The 16,464-nt window shown below is 41.9% G+C and overlaps 1 protein-coding gene across 1 annotated transcript in view; it reads right to left on the bottom strand.

Annotated features, from left to right (window-relative positions):
- Positions 1-16,464, bottom strand: part of syn2a (synapsin IIa) — a gene marked incomplete at its 3' end in the record, with an annotated part of 30,248 nt that overhangs the window by 9,793 nt on the left and 3,991 nt on the right. Inside the window, exon 3 of the mRNA XM_080444416.1 lies at positions 14,949-15,327. Within this exon, the coding sequence (XP_080300542.1) occupies positions 14,949-15,319 (371 nt within the window). The 5' untranslated portion in view covers positions 15,320-15,327. The remainder of the gene's footprint in view (positions 1-14,948; positions 15,328-16,464) is intronic.

Raw genomic sequence — 16,464 nt, 5'->3', positions numbered from 1 at the left:
CTCTTTGTTTAGCACCACTTAAACTCTAATCAAGTTACATACGTGTTTCAGTCAGGAACACTCACGTCAAAGTAGATTTAACCATTTATTGCAACAAATGGAATACAGTTAAGCTCCGCTCTTGGAGATATTCCCTGAATTTTGTCCAAGCATCATGCTAAGCAAAATCAGGGAATGTTAAGCAAAACCCCCCATAGGGATACAATATCAAACAATAAGCAATACATTGACATATTAGTGTGAATTAGCAGATATAATATCACAAGTATTTGAGCCTATGCCAGACTCTGATCAAAAGGTGAAGGTTGGGGTGGAGGAGGCAGCTAAGCAGCAGTGAAGCAGGCAGCAGGACAAGCGGAGAGACCTAGTGAATGCAAAGCCATATTTAAAGGGACCTCCTTGTTAAGGCGTGAGCTCTGATTGGAGTATGAATGTGTGACGTAATGACCAGCAGAGCCAGTGTTGCCAGATTCTGTGAGAGAAACAAGCAACCAGGTCTAGGAAAACCAGCCCAAAAGAAGCGACTATGGGCCACATGAACACTTTAACATATACATCAGCTATTTGAAAATAGCAGATCTGCAAGACGTCCGTGTCCTGCATGAACTAACGCTATGCTTCATTTATACCTTGAGGAAAAGTACTGGGCAGGTGGCACTATGTTTTATGTTCCAGGGCTTTTTCATGCTCCCTGTTCCAAATGCTCATACAAAGACTAGAAAAATATTTTTTACTGTACATATTCTTGCACCCTCTGCCTGGAATTATGGTCAATAAATCCCTGCCGTTAAACCATTTTAAATGAAAGAATTGGATGCACAGTCTTTAGAATGTCATTGTTTTATTTATCTAATTACTAATGTTTACCTGTCTACTACCCCCTACAACGACCGCGACCGGGCAAGGGGCTCTACCGCAGTATCAAGAGTTCCACCACCAGATACTGGTGTAGTTTCAATCCGGCTGCTGTCAGAATGCTGAATGGGGCATAAACCTGAATGAGGCATAGGCCTTGTTCAGCAGCCTGACAACAGGCAGCGCAGACTTTTCTGGCTCTTCCTGAACACACCTGTGGATTATACCAGGGACAATGACTTGGACTTTAGCCCCCCCTCGGACACACCTGTGGACTACACCAGGTACAAATGACTTTTTGTTGCACTCCCTCATGGAGCTACATGCGGATTATACTAGGGTCAGTCCACTCTAGGTGGACACGCACTGACCTTTTGCACCTTAATCCCTTGTATAACGCACTGACTTTTTTTGATCTTTTTTATTGTGCTCCTTTTCCTCTAAGCACCTTAACGTCCATTGTCTATCATGCACAGTATAAGTATAACATGCACAGTATACAATACATTGCTGCTATGCTCAGGCACCTTAGTTTAGTTTTTTTTGTTTTTATTATCTCAGGTAATTTGTAAATATGTAGATAACTTGTCTGGCCTTATGTTGCTCTCTTGTTTTGATCTCCTTCCCACTTACCCCCCACCCTCTTCTTCTCCCCCCCCCCCCCCTCTTCTTTCTATGGAAACTAACGTTGCGATGGGAACGATGTACAAAAAAGAATTTCACCCACTTTTTTACCTTGTAAACCTGTGATGTGACAATAAAACTGATTCTGATTCTGATCTGATTCTGACATGTCGCTGAAACTGTGTTTGTGTCTACCTGGACCAATTGGTTTGTTTTTGGCTGCCTTTCAAAGAGAGGAATGTTTTCTTCTTTTGAGTTGCCAAATATTTTTTACCCCTTTTTTCTCCCAATTTAGTCTTTATACCAATTAATTCCTCCCACTGCTTGCCACTGCTGTCAGTGAGCAGCCCCCACTGGGAGGAAGTAACACCTCCGTCTTACGCTCAACATTCCCCACTGACAGGCGCCACCCCAGCCAATAGGACTTCATGCAGTGACAAATATCACTCCTCCTCGCCTGGCTTCCATCCCCCAAACATGGCCAATTGTGTTCATTTTAGACACTCAGCAAGCCGGTGTGCCGTGGTGGATTCGAACCCACAGTAGTGGGCACTGGGCAGGTACTTTACCCCTGTGCCAACCGAGCGGCCCCAATGGGATTTCTCTCACAGTTAAATAAAGGAATAAAATAAAAACAAGGGCTATCGCCTTTTAAGTCTCCCTTTCACAAGGGAGCTCCCATAGGCCTCCTGAGTCATTGTTGTCACTCAAACACTCAGAAACCATAGTCTTTCTACTTTTTTTCACTGGCGGATACATAATTCATGCCTCTTTCTTCCCCAATAATAAAATCATTTGGTCCAAACTGCAACCGTAAAGGATAGTCACAAAAATGGCAAAACGAACCCCTCTGATTAACCCTCTCACATGGCTCTGTATAAGCGACATGATTAGTTAAGAAAAACTTTAACTTGTGTATGATTGGTTGCTGCCACAGACAGAATTTGTATGGGTTTGTTAACCCATTAAAACCGGGAGTGCGTCTGTGTAACCCTTTTAACCATTATTTTATACTTTGGCTTTTAAAACATAGGAGATTTTTGAAAAATCGGGAAAGTTTTTATAAATCTTTGAATATATATATATTTTTAAAGCAAATCTTTTTAACTAAAATCTTTGCTTCTGGGGGTCCATGGAACAACATATTTTGAGATGGGGGTCCGCGGCCAAATACATTTTGGAGGTCCTTGACATGAAAACGTTTGAGGACCACTGATTATAGCAACATACTTTTTTTGTTTTGTTTTTGCTGTTAGGATTTAGAAGACATTTGTAGAATTATGAAAGCAGATCCTAGACAGTCTGACTAAACTGACTTAGTTAATCTTAAGGTTTATCGTGGATATTTTCGGAGCAATTCTTCTGCCTTTAATTATAGTACAGTGGAGAGATGACAGGAAACAGGGGGGAGGGTCGGGGAATGACACGCAGCAAATGAATAGCCTGCCATTTAATATCAGAGCCTCTCAGTCCATAGAACATTTTAAATAATTATTGAACACATTTTTTGCTTTTGAGCACAGCTAATCTGATACTCCATGACCACAGACTCCTCACTATTTTTTGCTGTGCATATTTAACTTGTTTTTTCAATTGCTGCATGTGCTTGTTGAATATCCTATTGTGTCATTGTTGTTTTCTCCTGCTGTGTTGTATAGCACTTTGGTTGGTTTCGGTCATTTGAAATGTGCTCTATACTGTAAATAAGATTTGAGTTGAGTTGAGTTGAGTTGAGCAAAGGTCCGTCGGGCTCAGGAATCTAACCCGCGACCCGCTGTCTGTCAGGCTGCATCAGAGCCTATATAATGGGACACGCCTTACCCACTAGGCCATCGACGCCCCAGTTAATGTCAAGGTTAAAGTTAATATTTTTAGCAACATTGCTACACTCCCTACAGCTGTGTGACTGCATGGGCATAATCCTCATTGTCACCGGTTCTCAACGTCGGGTCTGGGGACCACCAGGGGGACCAAATCAAGGGTTCCCAAACTTTTAAGGCCGCGACCCCCCAAAATATTCATATTTGAACTGGGGACCCATCACATTTGAACTGGGACCCCCTAAAATAGTCATGATAATCATATTTGAACTGGGGACCCCCCAGAATAATTATATTTGAACTGGGGACGCCCCAAAATAGTCATAATAATCATATTTGAACTGGGGACCCCCCAAAATAATCATATCTGAACCGGGGACCCCCCACCCTGACGAGCACGATGAATTGTAGGCATTACATTTAGTTTGACTCGGTTCGACATGATAAATATTGTGAAAATAGACGAACTACAACGCATCGCACTGCAAGGCATTGTGGGCTTGCACAATGTTTTCCTCTTTCTTACGTAATATTTGACAATTTGGCCAATTTGGTATAAAAGAAAGTCTTAAAAGTAATTAATTGTAATTTTTAGAAATGTGCAGATACCCTGTATACACTTATACTGTATGTTGGTTTGTTTACTGTTGAGTGAGGAAATCAATGTTGCACATTAAGCTAATCATCTGGGGACCCCCCAAAAGTATTTGGGGACCCCCAGTTTGGGAATTTCAAAGTGTACTGTAGATTGGGGTCCCAGAGACTAAACATTTCATCGAGCGGGGGTCCGTATGGCCAAATACATATCATACCTATTAAAAGGTTGATAATCGCTGCTCTTTGTGAAGAGCCGTGTTGCTTTAGTTCTAGCTCAGATAATAGTCATGGCTGAGGAGTCCTTGCTAATAGTAATAAGTCTGGAGAGCTTTTTAAAAAATAAATTGGCTCTATGCACAGACACAGCAGCCACATTGGAAAGAAATTTGGCCTATTCCTTCACAGGTATTACCAAATACCAATTATACTAATGAAGGCTCTGTTCCATTCTGGTCAAACACAGTCAGGGTGCTGATATTGTGCATGTTGGCTCACTGGAAACACTCTGCTACACCAGTGGGTCTCAAAGTGTGGTCCAAGGACCCTTATGGTTCCTTGAAGGGGTTCCAAATGGCGCCTTATGAGTCTGTAACGCTGAGTGTACAAATGGAACCGATTGGTTCCATTTGTACACTCTCAGAGTTACGATGGTCCTTGAAATTAAAAGGTTTGAGAACCACTGTGCTACTGCACTAAATTGAACAGAGCCTTCATTAGAATCATTGGTAACAGCTGTGAAGGAAGTGAGGAAGAGGCCCAATTTCTTTCCTATATATATGGCTGCTGTGCATAGAGCCTATTGGCCTGTGTCCTGGAGGGGCCAGCGGCCAGTGTTGTTGTCAGCCAGGCTTCCATGAGCAGCAGTGTGTGTGTGCTGACGTCATCCCTCCCACAATGAGACAAGGCCATAAAACATCCCTCCGTCCAAAGCCTTCATCTAGTGCTAACATCACAGGAGCTGCTATAACATTACAAAAGGTATCTGTCTGGCAGTCAGCGGAAACGGTGTCAACAACACTACGAGTCATTGTGTATTCCAACAAGGATCCTTTTATGCAAGGGCTTTCCTACTCCCACGGTTGAACATGAAACGCTTAATATTTAAAAGATAAAAGAGATTTTGAAGTGGGAATATTACTGGTAAAAAGAATTACGGTAAAATAAAGAATAATAAAATAAGAAATGTCAGAGTTAGTGCTCACAGAACTGTAATATTCGTGAAAACTCCACATAAGCTGCACCACTCTTTCTTAACTGCTGGTCCATGGCATGAATACAGGTGGTCCATGGGGAAATGTAAAAATATATATATATCGTGCCTTTTTTTGTTTCCAAAATACGTTTAAATAATATCAATTAAAGGTCGGATCGAATTTAAGAAAGATTGTGAAGTGATTGGTGTAGTGTGAAATGAGATATTGACTGTTAAGGGCTTAATATACTTGGTTGCACGCGGTGTCACACACACAGGAAATAATCTATAAGCTCACAAAGCGTTGCAGCACAACACATTGTGAGCTTGTAGAACTGCTTTATTCGGTGCACAACACCGACGTGCAACTATAAATCTGGCTTCATTAACAGATCATTAACGTTAAATATGAATAAGAAATGTTTGAATGAAATAGAAATAGCTGTGTTATCACTTCTTGTTTACTAAACGCTCACAACGTGTCGCACACAACATAACACGTCGCAATGTGATGAGCTTGTAGATCTGCTATTTATTAATTTTTAAAATTACATTCCATCTAAAAGTGGTTAAGTGTGTCTGTGGGTTTCACAGTCAAAGACCCCCAAAATGATATGTATTCGGTCACGGACCCCCATCTGAAATGGGTTTGTGCCAGAGACCCTCAGAAGCAAAGATTTGTGTTAAAAATGTTCGCTTTTTAAAGAAATTATTCAAATATTTCCACAAATCTTTTTCAGAAAGACCAGATCTACAAGCTCATAGCTTGTATATCTGCTATTTTTTAATAGCCAAAGTTTAAAATATGGCTAAATTGGTTCAAATGATTGTGACGCTACATTAACCTTTTGCTGGGGACCCCCTGGCTGGAACCCCTCCAAGGACCCCCGGGGGTCCCCGGACCCCACTTTGAGAACCTATGTGCTAAAGAAAAAGGTTGAGAGCCAAAGAGCTACAGTATAGAACACTGAATTATAGACCTCGGTCTACAGCCAAAATATAAAGAGTCTCAAGGCCGCACTGTCACTGAGGTAGTAAAACACGAAAAACTCCCCACTCGTTCACTCTGACCGAGACTCATAATGTAGTAGGATATATATGCCACACTTCCAACAAGGAGAAACCCTGCTTAATAACATGCTCAGTGATATTTCAGAGATATGCCAAATGGATGCACAGACATATTCAGACATGGAGGCAGATTCTTTGGGATGGAGACACCGGTCGAGCCAATGACTACATGCAAGTAATAAGAACAGAGGAGGGAAATAACTAGGCAGAATTGTACACTAGAGATCCCATTCCATTAAGCGATTAAGATTAAGACCAGAAGCAAAGAATAGAGTTAAAAATGTTTGCTTTAAACAATATGTATTCAAAGATTTGCACACATTTTCACGATTTTTCAAAAATAGCAGATCTACAAGTTCGTAGCGCGGCACTCGGTGCCGCGCTATGAGCTAAACAATATGTATTCAAAGATTTGCACACATTTTCACGATTTTTCAAAAATAGCAGATCTACAAGCTCGTAGCGCGGCACTCGGTGCCGCGCTATGAGCTTGTATATCTGCTATTTTTTAATAGCCAAAGTGCAAAATAATGCTTTTTAGCTCAAATAAAAAAATTACACTATGCGTTCCAGGTCTCAATGGGTGAAGCGAATGGGTGTTATCCTAACGAAAAACCGTTGTCCATCTCTCCTTCTGTCTGTATCCATTTTTCTGGGTTGGCCAGTTAGTCTTGTGGTGCACAATACAAGAAAGGTAGCATGCGGAGGCTTAAAGTGGCCTACAACGATGCCCTGAGGATACTACTTAAAGAGGTGGTGCCATGGTTTTGCACTTTTTCTGTTTTTCATGTGTCTATGAGGTTGATAGAACTTCATTAAGCCCCCTGGTGGTGTTTTTATGTTTTTTTATGTCTAATTTTAACAATTTCTCTACACTTTTTTGAAAAAAATCTTCCTCCTAGTATAACCATAATACCTGATGATTATGTTTTAGGGGGGGGGGGGGGATCACTGAAAATCACGGCACCCCGTCTTTAAGGTCCCTAGATGGCATAGTGCCAGTCACTTGTTTGTAACATGTGGAATCCACACTTGTGAGGCTCTCTTAAGACACTCTATGTATGTATGGATTCATGTCTCGCCTGGATGAGTCCCGGAACAGTATTATTGAGGATATAGTCAATCCTGGGATGAGCTGTCTCCGGTACTCGTCCAGGCTGCGTAAACACTGGAGAGTCAGCCTATATGTATGTATTTTACAACCCGATCTCCAGAGATTACCGTAACATTGCACGGAACGAGTGCACTTCATTCCGTGGATAGCCGCCTCGGAACTCCCGAATTGCGTGCATATGGTACGGCGCTGCCTTTGTGACAAAACCATTTCGGAGGCGCGCAGTCACAGGCGAATTGTCCCCCCGTGAAGGACCACCGAGGGAGCTAAGGCGACGAGTTGCCGTCCTGAACGGTGGGACATTCGCCTGTGCCTACTCAGCGCCGTTTGAGTTATGTACCGATAGGCACAGAATCGTAAATTTTATTGTGGGGACTGCTCTGCTTCCGGGTTTTTCCGTGTTGCGACTGGTTACGCCCACCGTGGGACTCGCCGTACATATGCACGCAATTTGGGAGTTCCGAGGCGACTATCCACGGAATGAAGTGCACTGTTCCGTGCAATGTTACGGTATTCTCTGGAGATCAGGCTGGTATTTTATGTGTTTTTTTTATGTTTTGTTATTTATTTGTTGCGTGATATTTGTATGTACTCTATGGACCCCTGTGTGTCTGGAATAAAGTTTGAATTGAAATGAATATATATACTGTATATTCAAAGATTTACACAAATGTTCACGTTTTTTTTCAGAAAATAGCAGATCTACTTGGTGCCGCGCTATGAGCTTGTATATCTGCAATTTTTTAATAGCCAAAGACATCTAAAATGACACAGATGCGTTCCTGGATTGAATTGGTATTATCCTAACGACAAACCTTTGTCCATCTGTCCTTCTGTCTGTATCCATTTTTCTGGGTTGGCCAGTTAGTCTGGACTTGCATGTGGGCATTGATCACTGGTGTTGACAGGAACGGTCAAAGCCGATTTTGCCATTTTCCCAAACGTAAGCGGTTTATTCACATTTTTGGCAAGCCTGCTCGTACTGTAGTTGGGGAACACATCGCTGGGTATGGATTAATAAGGGATAGAGATCGATTCTGAGCCAAATATCACTTAAGTGGTTTCATGATGGTTGAATTGATACTCGGTAATAAAGAAATGAGTCATTTATCATGAAATGTTAATTTACGAGAAAAACTAAAAAACAAATAAACGCTCACATCTTGGATTATACATATTTTCTGTCCTTATTCCCCTGATCCCTCTAATGAAAATTAGTGCATATAGTCATAGACTTGGCATCGTTCCACCTGACATGGGGTCAGATCTTATTAGCTTTGATCGGGTTGCCATTAGTCCTCCTCACAAAACAGGGAAAGTGCACTTAGCATGGCTGAGCCGCCTTAATTAGGCTAGCCTTGTTAGTTGCGGTTACAGAGCACATTAATGTGAATATGAATTTCCTCTAAAGAGACATTCGAATAATGTGGAATATTCACATATAATGGCAAAGTCAGTGTCGCCTTCACTTCTGAAAACGTACTTTTATATCGAGACCTTTTCATTGTTTTAATTGCCTCTTTCATCTGTTGCTTATTTCCTTCTATGTACCTTCCCGTGTCTGCGTTGTTCACTTGAGTGGAGATTTCAACTTGCATTTACACAAAACGATGGCCTCATCCTCCAAGTATGGAGAATAGCAGCACATTAACATGCGCTGTGTCATTGTCGTTCAGCACAGATGGTCCCCGAGGCAGATTCTCTGTGCCATCTGCAGTGTTTACAAACTGACCCAAGAGAATGAGCCTGTGATCTATGGTGTAACAAATAAATTAGATCTTGTTCTTCAAATTAGATCAGTTCATATATTGAGAAAAGAAAGACAAAAACATATTACACCCAGTAGACGTCTAAATCAGAGTATATTCTTTCATTCTCTGCAGCATGTTGGGATACTGTCTGGAAAGCTCTTAATCATAAGCCCTAAATACAGTATACGTTACGATGAATACCGAAATCTGAGGCATAGTGACCTTGTAGTTCTGCTATATTCACTATTTTGGAAAGGTTTGAAATGTTTACAAAATATAAGAATTTTTGGCTTATAATATCATGCCCAAAATAGGGAAGTCAGGGTTAAAGTGGTTAACCCATTAAAACCCGGAAAGCATCTGCGTCATTTTTGTTTTTTGCGTTGGCTATTCAAAAATAGCAGATATACAAGCTCACAGCACATCACTTCGTGCCGCACTGCGAGCTTGTACATCAGCTATTTTTTAACATTTTAGAAAAATCTTGACAGTGTGAGAACTACTGATTTAGAGGGAATTTGTAGAATCGGCCTCAGGTCTTTTAACTGGAGTCTACAACCAAATTTAGAGCTCTGAGCTATGTTATTCTTTTACCACAGGAACGAAAGGATGTCTCTTCTGGGTGGATTCTCTCTGGATCAGTGTACATCTGGCTTCAAATGAATTAATCAAGCTCATTAAGATGTTAATAGGAAATCTTTAGAAAAAATATTCCAGGTCCATAAGGTCTGTCTCTACAGTATGCACGTTGCAACTACAGCTAGTGTATTGTATTCAGTTGGTATAATACATTTAAGTCCCAGGTGTCTAGTTAGTTATAGCTTTGAGAGGCAATTGACATTAAAGTGGCACCTTTTTTAATGAAAAAAAAATGAATTTTGTCCAATCTGTATGGTAGAGTAACTATGTTAATACAATATAACTTATACAATTGGGGTGGTTGTATTTTGTCTCCCAGCTCTTCTATTGAGACATTTAAATCTTGTCAAAGATCGTGTCTCACCTAGACACAGGATCTGACACGAATTTTGACCTGAATGTCAAGATTCAATTTATCCCCTGAGCAAGCAGGCAGGCTCTATAGCTCAATGGTAAATGTCACGGGCAGCCCATGCCCGTGACATTTACTTTGCATGCACATACACTACACAGCTGCTTCCGATACCAATCACCAGCAAGCCGGCTGGGAAGTGTGGGTTTAGTGTTGTGTTGCATGTTTTCTTTAAAGTGTACATGTGACATTTCACACAAGGACTGAAAGGGTTTTTAACATGTTTATTTATTGACCCTGTGTGAAGAAGTTCAATTATTGGTTGGTCACCTGTCTCTCCTATGCAGTGCTGGCAATTGATAATTGGGAAGGTGCCAAGCACTGCAGAGGAGGGGTGTAAGATGTTTGTATCATGTTTTGTCTTATTTCAATAATGTGTGAATGAATTGGGCCTGTGAGATATAGTTGAATCGGTTTGGAAATTCCTTTATCATTAAAAGTAATTGTGTAAGATAACTCATGGGCCTTAGTTAGCCATAGTTAATGATTTACCAATGAATGATTACTGGTATGGTTTGCCTCACCTGCTTAAAAGGCATGTATGCTACAGGTGATTGGGGTTTAGTTCAGTTTTGCTTGGGGTGAAGGTGACAATACCAGGGGAGAGCTGCCAGACAAAAAGGGCATTTCCTGTGTTTCAGTTTCTTAAATCTTGGTTTGTTGTTTTTCCTTAGTTTAGTCGTCAAGTGGTTATTCTTTATTTCCTGTTTTTGGAACTTTGCTTTTGACCAGTCTTATTATTCATGTTTTGTATTTTGTCGCAGGCTTGCACTGTTAATCTTTTGGAGGTAAATAAATACCCCAAAACTGTATTTGTGCATCTGTCTACTTTTTAGAGCCTTGAGCCATCAGCCAACCTTTCACAGTAAAGAATTTGAGCGATTGCGCAGGAAACCTGGTTCAAATCCGGGGTAGAAGAGGAAAGTTACATAGTGCTGCTTTAACCACTTATACCCTGTAGACTTGGTAAACTGGACCTGAGTTGGCTCTGTACTTTGGACCACATTTTTTATCTCTTCGCCAAATCTCCTTGCCAAAAATAGCCGATCTACAAGGTCACAGCTCGTCACAATGCGCCGCGTTGTGAGCTTGCAGGTCTGCTATTTTTGGCTAATGTTACCCCCCCTCCAGAATATCGATGCTGGGGTTCAAGTGGTTACTTGAAGATATAAAATATAGATTTTGTTGTCTTGAGCATCTTATATTATACAAACCAAAATGACATCAGTCTTCAGTACTCCATTAAAACCGGGAAAGCATCTGTGTCAATTTAGATTTTAGCGTCGGCTATTCAAAAACAGCCGATATACAAGCCTTAATAAAGGGAGTCTTGCACGCCTCAGCTGTAATCGGCTGTCAGTCAGCTGATTGTAAACAATCAGCCTAGCTTCCTATTCTACATTCACAGCTCTGCATGGTCATTGAGTCACACTTTCATATACTGCAATCAGAGCTCACGCTCTTAATAACAGAGAGGTTTCCTTTAAATACGGCTTTGCGTTCGCTAGATCTCTTGCTTCTCTTGCTGCCTGCTTCACATCCGCTGCTGCTTAGCTGCATCCTCCACCCCAGTCTCCACCTTTTTGATCAGAGTCTGGCATATATAGGCTCAAAATACTTGTGATCTTATGCCTGCTGATTCAAGCTAATATGTCAATACATTGCTTAGGCCCGCTATTGTATTCCTATGGGGGTTTTGCGTAGCGTTCCCCTGATTTTTTCTTAGCATGCTGCTTGGGCAGAATTCAGGGAACATCCCAGAGAGAGCGGAGTCATTAACGCCAAGTTTAACTGCATTCCATTTGTTGCAGTAAATGGTTCAATCTACTTTGACGCGAGTGTTCCTGACTGAAAAGATATTCTCTTCAACAAAATAAATCTGAGAATCACCGCCCACGACCAACCACCCAGAGTAAGTTGAATAAATAAGTTGAAGCGCCTGCACTTCTTTTCTATAGATTTCTTAAAGGGTTTCTCCTTTAACACCAAGCTGTATTATTCAGGCGAATAATAAAAAATTCAGCTGGGTAAGGAAAAAAAAAGAAATTGTCAGAGACAGACAGAATTTTATACTTGTCATCCCCTAAGCCTACAGGGTGTAAAATTGTCTCGAGCAGCCAGACGATGAGGGATCTCTGGCTCTATGCTGATACGTGTGGGGAAATCTAAGGTCTTTGCATGGGTTCTGTGATGCTGTTATTTCTTAAATGTCTCATTATTTCCACCAAGTTTATTGACTTAGATGTCACCAGATTTCAGTAGACGGCTATGGCTATGTGAGACTACTGTAGGTGTAAAATGTTATTTATAAATTGTGGGACTGGGAAGTGTTTTGGAAAAAGCACTCCAATGTTTACTTAAGTAAAAGTATCAATACCGCAATGTAGAAATGCTCTGTTACAAATAAAAGTCCGGAATTTAAAATGTACTTGAGTAAAAGTACAAAAGTATTGGTATCAAAATGTACTTAAAGTACCAAAAGTAGAAAGTACTCATTATGCAGAATGTCCCCATTTCACAAGTTTTCAAATGTATAAAATGTATAGCAATCGTTTGAAATTGAAAATAGCAGATCCACAAGCTCTTTATGCAACACATTGTACTTGTACAGTACTAGTACAGACAGTACTTGAGTAAATGTACTTAGTTATTTTACACCATTGGAATTAGAATTCCAGAATTAGTCACCCGGCGTATCAGTAGGCGCCGGCGGAGACCTCTGAAAGTCCGTCTATGTGAGACTACTGTAGGTGTAAAATGATATTTATAAATTGTGGGACTGGGTGTAATAGTTTTTTTTTTAAGAATTTGTACTGCTTTATGGGAACACATTTTGTATACCGGTACTTGCACTATGAAACATTACTATGGATCTATTGTGACGTGCTGTTTGGAACATTTTAATATTGGCTGTGTTTTGTACGTATTATGAAATAATCGTTTAATGCTATGTACTGCACTCTTGGAGGAATAGTTCAAGCAGGCTAAAAAGAGATCTAAAACAAACCCGAAAGGAGGTGAAAGGAGTCTGAAAAGGTGCTTAATTGCTTTAGTCTACCTCTAAGAACTCAAAGGTGAATGACAGCCAAATCCGTTATCCACTTAAACCCTATACATCAATGATGGGGGTCCCTCAGGGCACTATAGTTGGCCCCCTCCTTTTCTTCCCCGGCCTACACCAAATCTCTTACCCCCGAAAATAGCTGATCTACAAGCTCACAACGCGGCCACGATGTCAGCTTGTAGATATGCCATTTTTTGGCAGAATGTTTGCCTGTTATGACATGCCCACAACAGGGACGTTAGGGCAGTGGCTCTCAACCTTTTCAGGCCGTGACCGCCCAAAATAATCATATTTGAACCGGGGACCCCCCACCCTGACAAGCACTTGGAATTAGGAGTTGAGGCATTACATTTAGTTTGACTCGGTTCCACAGATAAATATTGTGAAAAATAGCTGATCTACAAGCTCACAACGGGAGCTTGTAGATAAGCTATTTTCAAAATGTTTGCCTCTTTCTTATTTGACAATATGGCCAACGTTTGACCAGTTGTATATTTTGTTGATTACTTTTGATGCAGCAATGGTCTTTTTTCATTTAATTTCTTTTATTTATATATATATATATATTTTTGGTATTAGGTATTAAAAGTCCTTAAATTGTCACTTCACTGTCATCTGGGGACACCCCCCAAAGAATTACATGGGGACCCCCAACCCACAGGTTGAGAACCACAAAATAATAGCCTGGATACCGAGGCTAGGGTATTAGTGGTCCGTGTAAACGTGCTGCGATCCACCTGCCAAGAAGCTGACATCTGGATTTGGAGCGGCCTTAGTTTGACCTTCAGACGGCACCATTATTGAATTTTCTCCTTTATTTCCTTTGATAACTCTACGTATTGGCTGTTATTATGATCACTAAAGGAGCCATCATGTGCTGCAGTTCCCCGTGTAGGTCATGTGACCTGCATGCTATCGGTGAGAGGGGGGAAACCCCCATCCATGAAATATGAAACCACTGCAGTCCCCGGCCTACTATAAACTGTACTGTAACAAGACAGGACAAGACAAGTGCCTTTCCCTGTTGCTTGCAGCCTGTTGAATATTAATAATGCGTTTCTTTCTCGAATGATTCAGAGCTGTGAGGGGGGAAACCCTCATCTGACGATTCCATTTTAATTAACTGAGTTCATTTAAAAACAAGTCAATGTGTCTGTCATAAATCGGTATCCAGACACGGATCAATGTATTGGCAATGAAACGCAGTTGAAGCAAGTCGTTTTCGACAAAATCACCCACAAACTGGCAAAGGACAAGCTTTCGCGTTAACGATTATATCAGACAATTAACTCAACAAAATATCAGCAGCTGCTGCCCATGCAGAGAGAATGGACGTCCGTGAAAATCTCCCATCTTGCTGTAATGTAATTACTGCTGAGAATCAATCTATTCCATGCCTGTGTGTTGTGTTTCTAAACTGGACCTGAGTTGGGTCTGTACATGGACCGCTTTTTTCTGTCTACACCAAATCTCTTTGCCCAAAAACAACAGCCGATCTACAAGATCACGACGCGGCGCGTCGTGAGCTTGTAGATCACCTATTTTTGTCTAATGTTCCCCCCCAGAATATTGATGCTGGGGTTCGCGTTAAACCATTAACTACATGCACAGCACTATAATATATCTCACACACATTATTACACTGAAGCATGAGGGGTTAACATGCATCACAAGGAAAGGCCGTAAAAGGGTTCATTTGGTCACAAGCACGCTCTCAGAGTTAATTGAACACTCAGGATTTTACGGTGAACCTATGAATTATTCAAGCCACACACGCGCGTATACGTGGAAAGCAGCATGTCGCCTCACCATTCTTGCTGTGGCTCGTCAATGACAAGGAGAGTCTTGAACTTCTTCGGCGTCGTGACTTGGGTCTGCTCCACCAGACCCGCTGAGGCAGCGGTCTGTTTGACCACGTTGGAGAAGGAGCTGAAGAAGCCCACCCCGGCGGACTGGGACTGAGGCGGCGGTTGGGGCTTCCTCTCGGCAGCCGGGGAAGTAGCGGGAGGCCCGGCGGCCGTGGGAGACTTGGCCGGACCGGAAGAGGCGGCAGTAGCAGCAGCAGCAGCAGCGGGCGCAGGAGGCTGAGTGGGGTCAGCCCTCTGGAGGTCTGTCATGTAGCCATTGGGCAGGTTGGAGATGAAGGTGCTGTCAGAAAGACGCCGGCGTAAATAGTTCATGGCTGTCACTGAGAGAGAGAAGCGGAGTCAACAAGGACAGGACGTTGAAAAAAAACGTGATAACGCTGTGTGTGTGTGTGTGTGTGTGTGTGTGTGTGTGTGTGTGTAGGGGGGTGGAATATGGAATATCACCCCTATGTTTAGATTATTCTGCAGAAAGGTACCCGGTTCCCAGAGTGAGGCTGCGAAACGGCTCAGTTCTTCAGTGTGCAGCCTCCCAGATCAGCATCGCATCCTCAGAGCTCCCCCTCGGAGTTGCAGTGATGTCATACGATCCCTCAGCCAATCACCGTAGCCTCCGATACCCTGGATGACTGCGAAAGATGCTCCCTCTTCTCCTCTCCTCTTTGCTCTCTCTCTCTCTCTGCTCTCTCTCTCTCTCTCTCTCTTGTGTGATTGTCTCCTCTACCCCTCCCCCATTTTGCACTGCCATAAAGGCGTCACGCATTTTTCAACCACTGCAGGAAAAAAAAAATAGAGGGTTTTCCAGTGGAAGCACGGGGGAAATTATTGAGGAATCCACCACTACTCCTTCATGTTTTAACACCCTGTGTTCCTCCTGTTCTCCCTGCTCTCTGCCTCTGGTTTTCTACCCACATAACATGCAAAGGGAGATCTAAAATGGCTGTTAGGGCTAAGTGTTTACGGGTGATGCAGAAGGGGAGAAAAGCATCCGCAGCCATCCCTTGAGATAATGTTGGTATAGCAGCATATAATTAACCCCCTGCCTTAATTAACTGGTTCGAGAACCCTCATCGATCTCTTGAATTTCATCTGAACTAATATAAGTCTGCCCTACAGTCAGTGTTTAATCACAGAGGGTTTTCCTAGGTGTTTTGCATCAGTATTTTAGTGGACTGTAAGGTCCTGTCTGTGATGACCAATGTGGTGTGTAATAATTATATTGCTCATGATTATAGGGCTTTGGCACAGTGCAGCATCCCCTACACAGAAGCAAAACTTACAATTCTGGCACACCTTGCTATCATTTGCAGGTCTTTTAAACAGAAACATGCAGGCAAAACAACCAAATATGTCAATATCTTGTAATTCACTCTGAATCTAGGCACCGAAGGACACCAAACCTGAAAAATATATCTGCTTTGGGATTTTGATAGAATGGCACTTAACTAAAAGATCTTTGA

This window comes from Gymnoscopelus braueri (genome assembly GCF_963280865.1).
Source record: "Gymnoscopelus braueri genome assembly, chromosome: 12".
In the NCBI taxonomy this organism is placed as follows: Eukaryota; Metazoa; Chordata; class Actinopteri; order Myctophiformes; family Myctophidae; genus Gymnoscopelus; species Gymnoscopelus braueri.
This window is presented reverse-complemented; position numbering and strand designations above follow the sequence as displayed.